The 9,618-nt window shown below is 47.9% G+C and overlaps 1 protein-coding gene across 1 annotated transcript in view; it reads right to left on the bottom strand.

Annotated features, from left to right (window-relative positions):
* Positions 1–913: 913 nt before the first annotated feature.
* The window catches only part of arhgap28 (Rho GTPase activating protein 28), an 11,965-nt gene continuing 3,260 nt past the window's right edge, over positions 914–9,618 (bottom strand). Inside the window, exons 4-15 of the mRNA XM_060045788.1 lie at positions 8,740–8,950; positions 7,474–7,716; positions 6,196–6,367; positions 5,404–5,495; positions 4,850–4,927; positions 4,492–4,651; positions 3,945–4,027; positions 3,497–3,709; positions 2,933–3,031; positions 2,412–2,539; positions 2,176–2,225; positions 914–1,917 (exon numbers count right to left, since the gene is read on the bottom strand). Coding sequence (XP_059901771.1) covers positions 1,808–1,917; positions 2,176–2,225; positions 2,412–2,539; positions 2,933–3,031; positions 3,497–3,709; positions 3,945–4,027; positions 4,492–4,651; positions 4,850–4,927; positions 5,404–5,495; positions 6,196–6,367; positions 7,474–7,716; positions 8,740–8,950 — 1,639 coding nt within the window. The 3' untranslated portion in view covers positions 914–1,807. The remainder of the gene's footprint in view (positions 1,918–2,175; positions 2,226–2,411; positions 2,540–2,932; positions 3,032–3,496; positions 3,710–3,944; positions 4,028–4,491; positions 4,652–4,849; positions 4,928–5,403; positions 5,496–6,195; positions 6,368–7,473; positions 7,717–8,739; positions 8,951–9,618) is intronic.

Consider the following 9,618-nt stretch of genomic DNA (forward strand, 5'->3'; position numbering starts at 1 on the left):
TTACGTACGGGCATGAATTTATTTACGGACAAAAGATGTTAGGAGGAAACCGATGGATTGCTTACTCCGGGTACTAGGAAATGAGTCCTTAGCCCAAGTGAAGGAGTTCAAGTACCTCGGGGTCTTGTTCGCGAGTGAGGGTACTATGGAGCGTGAGATTGGCCGGAGATTTGGAGCAGCGGGGGCGGTAATTGCGTTCGTTTTACCGCACCGTTGTAACGAAAAGAGAGCTGAGCCGCAAGGCAACGTCCAGCGGGGAGGAGACCTCGGGGAAGACCCAGGACTAGGTGGAGAGATTATATCTCAACACTGGCCTGGGAACGCCTCGGGATCCCCCCGTCAGAGTTTGTCAATGTGGCCCGGGAAAGGGAAGTCTGGGGCCCCCTGCTTGAGCTGCTCCCCCCGCGACCCGACCCCGGATAAAAGGACGAAAATGAGATGAGACAAAAGATGTGGGAGCGTATGATAATGGCCGTTTTTAGGAGACCGGTACTTTGGAACATGAGGATCGACATATACAGAGATAAAAACAAAACCAACCAGGCTTGGAAAGAGATCGGTGAGGAGTTTGGCCTGCCAGGTACTTACAAGTTTTGTGAAAAACATAAAAACTTTCATACGGTATCTCCGTAAAACGACGGCGAAAGTTAAATTTTTTGAACGTATATTGCGGACATACCGGACAGAAATCTTACGGAGGGGAAGAGTCTCGGAGGAAAAACGGACATTACGGAGAATCACATAGGAATGAATGGACTTTCTGTCGGAGACGGTTGGATCGCATACGAGAATGTACGTATGTGGAAACGAGGCGTAATTGCTATTCTTACGGTCGCCGTACGAATAGCCACTACCTTTCCCAAAAAGGGTTGTATGTTCCCCGATATGTATGTGATCGGGGAACATAGGACCCTTTTTAAAAAAAAGGGTTCTATGTTCCCCGGTCTGTTACTTTTTACCCCATTACTGCCAAATTCCGGCCGAGATAACTACCATTGCATGTCTTTACCTTTTGTGGAAGAGGGAGAGAGGTCGGAGAACCTGACGTCACTCTTTGAGCAGCCTACAGGTAAACTGCAGCTGGTGACCATTGTACCGTTCTTGCATTTTTAGCTTCGTAGTCGCAGTGCCAAACACTCGACTAGCAAACGCCAGCCCATGCCTACCAACAACAATGACGCCGGTAAACAAAACCCGAGAAGCCCAATCCCTACGAGAGCTCCCCGCACTACGGCCATCCAGAGGCGCAGAGCTTTTGGCCGTGATATTATTATACAATTATATTATATTATATACTATCATATAAAGAGCTCCGGAAGTTGCAAGCGGCAACAATCAATTTCTCCTCCATGCTGCAGTTCACCCCGGACTGCACTGCACTGAGTTGGCCGGTTGAACGCTGATTGGCTGTTACGTTACACATGTCACTCAGTGGCCACGCTTTTGAACGCCGATTGGCTGTCATCACGCGAATGTCGCGTCAACGTTTAAATATTTTTAAAGATTGATAGATTGCGGGGAACTTAGGACCCTTTTCCCAGAAAAGGGTCCTATGGCTCCCAGGTATGTATGGCTACAGGGGAACATAGGACCCTTTTTGGGAAAAACGGGGAACATAGGACCTTTTTAAAAAAAAAAGGGTCCTATGTTCCCTGAGCGGGGAACATAGAACCCGGGGAACATAGGACCCGGGGAACATAGGGATGACCCCATAAGGCCCAGTGGTAACACTAGTACAGTAATACTAGTAGCAGTAGTAGTAATAATACTAGTAGCAGTGGTAGTAATAATGCTAGCAGCGGTAGCATTAGGCCCAGTGGTGGGAGGCCTGTGGTCGAGGTTTTAGCAGCCAGCTACAGGAAGGGTTCACCAGGTGGACGTCCATCAGCACAGTGTCTGGGTGGAGACACCTCTCTCCTGCAGACAGACAGACACACAGACAGGTTGTCAGACAGACATATAGGCAGACGGACATCGGTCAGATAGACAGGTAGGCGGACAGACACAAAGGTAGGCAGAAAGGTTGGCAGACAGACATACGTACAGGAAGGTAGGCAGGCCGACACACAGATAGACAGGTAGGCAGACAGACAGATAGGCAGACACAGACAGGTAGGCAGACGGGTATATAGATGAATAATGTAACATTTGTAATTGAGTGAATTTAAATCTCACCAATGTTCCCTCCAACTTCGAACAAACAATTGACGTCCTCATAGCCCGCCCTGTAAGAATGATGCACACAAAATATGCTCATCCATTCTCATATTGTTGTGTGTGTACCTTCTGTCATAGTGTTGCGTGTGTACCTGTTCTCATAGTGTTGTTTGTGTGCCTATTCTCGTATTGTTGTCTGTGTCCCTGTTGTCACATTGTTGTGTGTGTGTGTGTGTGTGTGTGTGTGTGTGTACCTGTTCTCGTATTGGAAGCGGGCGATGACGTCCTTGGCCCTGGTGTGTCCATCCAGTTGTATCGCCATGGAAACCTTGGAATGTAGGGGGGCATGAACTCGGATCACCCCCTCCCACAGACTGGGCACCTGGAGAGAAGACGGGACATCTGTACCTTTCTCTGTAGCGAGGGCTCTGTACCTTTCTCTATAGCTATGAGTCTGTACCTTTATCTCTAGCTAGGAGTCTGTACATTTCTCTAGGGATATGCGCCTGTGCCTTTATCTCTAGCTAGGAGTCTGTACCTTTCTCTATAGCTATGAGTCTGTACCTTTATCTCTAGCTAGGAGTCTGTACATTTCTCTAGGGCTATGAGCCTGTACCTTTATCTCTAGCTAGGAGTCTGTACATTTCTCTAGGGCTATGAGTCTGTACCTTTATAGTCAGGGTAGGTTGAGTCTTGAGTCTGTACCTTTAGAGTCAGGGTAGGGTTGAGTCTGTCCCTTTAAGGTTAGGTTCAGGATAGGTCTGGGTCTTCTCACCTGGTTCTTGTAGTTCTTGTCCTGTCTCTTCTTCAGACCTTTCTTGTGGCGGGTCACCTGGTTCACCCGTCTCACCTGGGCCAGCAGGAAGCACGGTACCTGCACCAGGGAGGAAGGGCCCCGTTTCTCCTACCATCCGTCTGTGTGTTTGTGTGTGTGCGTGTTGAGTGACGTTTATATTTAATAAAATGTAACTAGAGTACATGAAAGCAAAAGCCGAAAAGGTCGTGCAGTTTAAAGATTGGATCATGAATCGTCAAACGTGACTTTGAACGTTGAAGTGGACATCACCGATAATGTATAACTTGTTCCCGCTGAGTTAATAAACTTAAAGTTATTCAAGTCATGAGCGCGTCAAAAGGTCTCCTGCTCTGGTCGTAGCGACTCCACGCAAATTGAAACGCGTCGAAATCGGCCACGCAGTTGATAGCGAATAAACCAAAAAGAAGGACATTACAAACTAGCTGGACACGTAGCAAGCAGCAGCAGGAAGCGAGTTCAGTGCTGACGTGTTCTAATGGGTTGCTGGGGCCTCGCCAGGTGTTCAGTGGTCGCCATGGTTACCGTCCACAGCAGGTCTCGGTGGGCGACCAGCAGCTGGACCAGGTGAGCGGCGCCCACAGCCTCCTCCATCTCCTGCTGTTGCCGGGCGACGCAGCGCTTGTTTCCGTGGCGGCTGGGGAAGAGGTTGGGGGCTATCACCATGGAAACGTTCCACAGGGACATCCTGTTCCTGTCCTGGTGGGACACGACCTCACCGAGGAAGGACAGCAGCACCTGGGGACGGACAGGTGGACGGACACACCTTCAACAGGTGTCTGCGAGTTTAAGGTAGAAGCAGAGTGTGTGTGTGTGTGTGTGTGTGTGTGTGTTTGTGTGTGCATGTGTGTGTGTGTGTGCGTGTGTGCGTGTGTGTGTTTGTGTGTGCATGTGTGTGTGTGTGTGTGTGTGTGCGTGCGTGCATGGGTGCGTGCCGGCGTGTGTGCGTGCGTGTGTGTGTTTACGTGTGTACCTTCAGCAGGTGTCTGTTAGCTTCAGGTAGCAGCAGAGTGAGAAGATGGAGAGCTTGAACCTGGTGCACCTGAGAGGGTATACCTGGAGAGAGAGAGAGGTAGAGAGAGGTAGAGAGACATGGAGACACAGAGAGAGAGAGAGAGAGAGGTAGAGAGAGAGAGAGAGAGAGAGAGAGAGAGAGAGAGAGAGAGAGAGAGAGGGGAGAGAGAGAGCATGAGAGAGAGAGAGAGAGAGAGAGGGAGAGGGAGGGGAGAGAGAGAGAGAGAGAGAGAGAGAGGGAGGGGAGAGAGAGAGAGGGGAGAGAGAGAGAGAGAGAGAGAGAGAGAGAGAGAGAGAGAGAGGGGAGAGAGAGAGCATGAGAGAGAGAGAGAGAGAGATACTGCTTACAGTGTTTTCAATTGAAAGTTTCCACATTCCTGAAATGGGAGTCTTGATAAGTGTGTGTGTGCATGTGTTTGTGTGTATAGGTTTGCTTGTTTATGTGTGTGTGTGTGTGTGTGTGTGTGTGTGTGTGTGTGTGTGTGTGTGTGTGTGTGTGTGTGTACCCAGCAGGGCGGTGTAGGCCGGGAGGTGCATGGAGGTGAGGAGGGGGGAGGGGAGGTCTCTGAGGAACATCTTCATCAGCCCGGAAGCTTCCTGCGGCCTCACCGTCGACCAATCAAACTGCCCCGCTGAGAACTTCTTGTTCAGCTCCCTGCGCAGAAACTACACTCACACACACACACACACAAACACACAGACACGCACACGGACACACAGGTACACACAGACACACGTAAGAACACACACACGCACACACACACACACATAAATGTACACTAACACAAACCAAACAGGGAACAATAATAACGGAAAACAGGAAATGGTACCAGGTACCAGTTCGACCAATCAAAAGCCAGCTACCTTCAGTCTAGCAGCGGACCCCGGGACTCTCAGAATCCCCTCCGTGTCCAGACCGGTCTGCTCTAGAATACACAGCAGCTGCACACACACACAACGTTAGTTCTATTATATACAGTCTAGTTTATTGTACAATGTTGTATTACTTCTTAGATTAAATACTGTATCGTTGATTATGCTAAACTACGGTATAGTATATTACACTAAATATGGTATTGTTTATTATATTAAATAAGGTGTAGTTTATCCAAGTAAATACAGTATAGTTTATTATAGTAAATATGGTATAGTTCATTATACTAAATAAATTATAGTTTGTCAAATGAAATGCAGTATTGTTTATTATAATAAATATGGTATATTCTATTAAGTAAATATTGTATCATTTATGAAAGTAAATATGGTACAGATTATTATACTACATAGGGTATAGTTGATTATAGTAAATACAGTATCGTTTATTACAGTAAATACGTTATAGTTTATTACAGTATATTCTGTAACGTTTATTATAGTAAATACGGTAACGTTTATTCCATACAGTATTGATTGTTTACCTTTCTAAAGACCGCAGGAACTGTCTCTCCTGAGTACAGCTTCCTGTCTCTCTCCAACAGAGATGACAACGGAACTCCAAACACACCGCTGTCTGAGAGAGAGACAGGTAGAGAGACAGGTAGAGAGATGGATAGGTAAACAGACAAACAGACATGTATATAGACAGACAGACAGACAGACAGACAGACAGACAGACAGACAGACAGACAGACAGACAGACAGACAGACAGACAGACAGACAGACAGACAGACAGATAGATAGATAGCAAGCGAGCGAAAGATCCGAGACACACAGGTAAAGAGACAGACAGGCTCCTCCTCCACCTCCTTCTCCTCCTCCACCTCCTTCTCCTCCTCCACCTCCCCCCCCTTCCTCCACCTCCCCCCCTCCCTCCTCCTCCTCCTCCCCCCCTCCTCCTCCTCTACACCTCCTCCTCCCCCTCCCCCTCCCCCTCCTCCCCTCCTCCTCCTCCCCTCCTCCTCCTCCTCCTCCCCCTCCTCCCCTCCTCCTCCTTCTCCTCTTCCCCCTCCTCCTCCCCTCCTCTCCTCCTCCTCCTCCTCCTCCTCCTCCCCCTCCCCCTCCTCCCCCTCCTCCTCCTCCTCCTCCTCCTCCTCCCCTCCTCCTCCTCCTCCCCTCCTCCTTCTCCTCTTCCCCCTCCTCCTCCCCTCCTCCCCTCCTCCCCTCCTCCTCCTCCTCCCCTCCTCCTCCCCCTCCTCCCCTCCTCCTCCTCCTCCTCCCCTCCCTCCTCCCCCTCCCCCCTCCTCCTCCCCTCCTCCTCACCCCTCCTCACCCTTGCCTGGCGCTCTGTGTCGGTGGGTCTTGGTCTTGGGGGTCCGGACCCCCAGGGAGCTCAGGAAGGTAGAGAGCTCTATGAGGGCGATGAAGCCCAGCTGGGTGACGTCTGCTGGGGACAGGTCCTCCACTCGCACCAGGACCCCCCTGGAGCTGGGCAGCTGGATGACCTGCAGACCACAAGACACACAAAGTACCACAACGTAACACAGAGTAACACAAAATAACAGAAAGTAAGATAGAGTAACACAAAGTAACACAGAGTAACATACAGCAACACAATGTTACAGAAAGTAACAAAGTCATACAAAGAAACACAAAGTAACACAAAGTAACCCAGAGATACACAAAGTTACACAAAGTACCACAAGAAACACAAATTAACGCAAGGTAACACAAAGCACTACAAAGTGAAAAAGAGACACAAAGTGAAACAAAGTACCACAAGAAACACAAAGTAACAAAAATAAACACAAGGCAACACAAATTAACAGAGTAACACAAAAAAAGCACAAGGGAACACAAAGTAACTCATATAACAAAGTCATACAAAGTAACACAAAATGACACAAAGTAACTACAATAACAAAGTCATACATTGTAACACAAAGTGACACAAAGTAACTCAAATAACAAAGCCATACAAAGTAACACAAAGTCTCACAAAGTGACAGAAAGTAACAGAGTAACTCAAAGTAACACAGAGTAACGAGCAACACAAAGTAATGCAAAGTACCACAAGAAACACAAAGTAAGACAAAGTACCACAAGAAACACAAAGTAACGTACAATAACACAAAGTACCACAAGTAACTTTACTTATTTAACTAGTAAGTATAGTTAACTATTTGTTACATTGGTTACATACAAAGTAACACAAATAACAAAGTCATACAAGAAAACACAAAGTAACACAAGCTAACCCAAAGAAACACAAAGTTACACAAAGTACCACAAGAAACACAAATTAACACAAAGTCCAACAAAGTGACAAAGTGAAACAAAGTACCACAAGAAACACAAGTAACAAAAATAAACATAAAGTAACTGAGCAACACAAAACAGCACAAAGTAACTAAAATAACAAAGTCATACAAAGTAACACAAAGTCACACAAAGTCACACAAAGTAACAGAGTAACACAAAGTACCGCAAGTAATTATACTTGTAAGTATAGTTAGTAAGTATAGTTAACTATTTGTTACATTAGTTACACATGCTTTAAAAAAATTATGAATGCTTTCAGACTATTTGCTGGGAAACAGGAAGTGCTCACGAGAAGGTCAGTGTTTCCGTGGAGATGTTGGGAGGCAACGCCCCTTTTGTGGTTAGACACGCCCTCTGAGTAGGGCAGCTCAGACACCAGCCAATCAGCTTCCACTGTCTGCTTCGTGTCTAGGTGGCTGTTGGCTGTGTGTGTAGGTAGGGGGGCTGGTGTTTTTGTGTCTGTATGTGTGTGTGTTGAAATGTCTGTGTGCGCAGGGGGACTGTGTGTGTGTTGTAGTGTCTGTGTGTATGTCGGTAGGGCGTGTGGTGTATGCAAGTGTGTGTGTGTAGGACAGTGAGTGGGAGAGTGTGTAGTAGAATGTTCGTGTGTAGGAGAGTGTGTAGGAGAGTGTGTGTGCGTAGGAGAGTGTGTGTGTGTAGGAGAGTGTGTAGGAGAGTGTGTGTGCGTAGGAGAGTGTGTAGGAGAGTGTGTGTATGAATCTGGAAGATATTCCGACAGTTCCTCCTCCTGGAAATTTGGAACGGAAGGACGCACTGAACACAGACAAACACACACACACACACACACACACACACACACACGCACACACACACACACACACACACACACACACACACACACACACACACACACACACACACACACACACAAAATATTATAATGTATACAGCATAGTAGGCCTGCACTGTCTGTGTTTAATGTTTATTATAGATAGACAGTATTAGGCATGTATAAATATATATATACAGTTACCTCTGGGTTTATGGATGGTCTTCGTGGTTCTGTGGAACCTGGGAGGGGCGGAGTCCGGGGGTCCGGGAGAACTCTGCACTAACAGGTCATCAATCATAATCCTCATCACCACTATCATCATCATCATCATTGCCGTCACCATCATCAATATCGGGTGTGTGCTACCCTGGTGAATATATGGTGTGTTACCATTGCAAATGTATGATGTGTGCCTCCATGGTGAATGTCTTGGTGTTATCATGGTCAACGTCTGGTGTGCGTTACAAAAGTGACCTGCTGGTGTGCGTTGCCATAGTGACCGGCTGGTGTGCGTTACCATAGTGAACGTCTGTTGGTTGTTACCATGGTGAACGTCTGGTGTGCGTTACCATAGTGACCGGCTGATGTGCGTTACCATAGTGACCGGCTGATGTGTGTTACCATAGTGACCGGCTAGTGTGCGTTACCATAGTGAACATCTGTTGGTTGTTACCATTGTGAACGTCTGGTTCGCGTTACCATAGTGACCTGGTGTGCGTTACGTGGTGTGTGTAACCGTGGTGACCGTCTGGTGTGCGTTACCGTGGTGAAGATGTCCTGGACGTGTGTGGGCGCCGGTCTGTTCGTCTTCCTCAGCGTCTGCTTGTAATTCTCCAGCCTCTCCGTCACCGTGGCAACCTGTTGCCGGGTCAACGTGGACAGCAGTGCGTCCGCAGGCCGTCCTCTGTAGCTGAACCCGTAACCAGGGACGACAGCCCCGCCTCTGATAGCCACGCCTCCTCTAGCTCCGCCTCTGAAACCAGGAGAGACTCAGTCACACACACCCTTTGTGTGTTTGTGTGAGTGTGTGTGTGTGTGTGTGTGTAATGTTTGCGTGTGTATAATGTTTTTGTGTGTGTTTGCCACCGTCCAGACATGTCTCTTCCTCCTCTTCCTCCCTCTCTTCCTCTTCATCCTTTATGTTCTGCACCTCCTCCAGTACGTCTCCATGACAACAGATTCTGGTCCGTAGAGGGGAGAGGGGTGATGACAACATCCTGTCTCGCTTCCTGTGTGTGTGTGTGTGTGTGTGTGTGTGTGTGTGTGTGTGTGTGTGTGTGTGTGTGTGTGTGTGTGTGTGTGTGTATGTGTGTGTGTGTTTCGGTCTGTGTGCGCGTGTGTGAAAGTGTGCATGTGTTTCTGTGTATTTGCATGCATGAGGTGTGTGTGTGTGTGTGTGTGTGTGTGTGTGTGTGTGTGTGTGTATGTGTTTGTGTGTGAAAGAGTGTCCCTTTGTGTGTGTGTGTGTGTGTGTGTGTGTGTGTGTGTGTGTGTGAGTGTGTGCGTGTCTGAGAGTTTGCCTGTGTATGTGTCTCAGTGTGGATGCGTGTAGGTGTGTGTGTGTGTGTGTGTGTGTGTGTGTGTGTGTGTGTGTGTGTGTGTGTGCGCGTGTCTGCTTGTGTGTATGTGTGAGAGGTAATG

The sequence above is a fragment of the Gadus macrocephalus genome, chromosome 23 (assembly GCF_031168955.1).
Source record: "Gadus macrocephalus chromosome 23, ASM3116895v1".
Classification (NCBI taxonomy): Eukaryota; Metazoa; Chordata; class Actinopteri; order Gadiformes; family Gadidae; genus Gadus; species Gadus macrocephalus.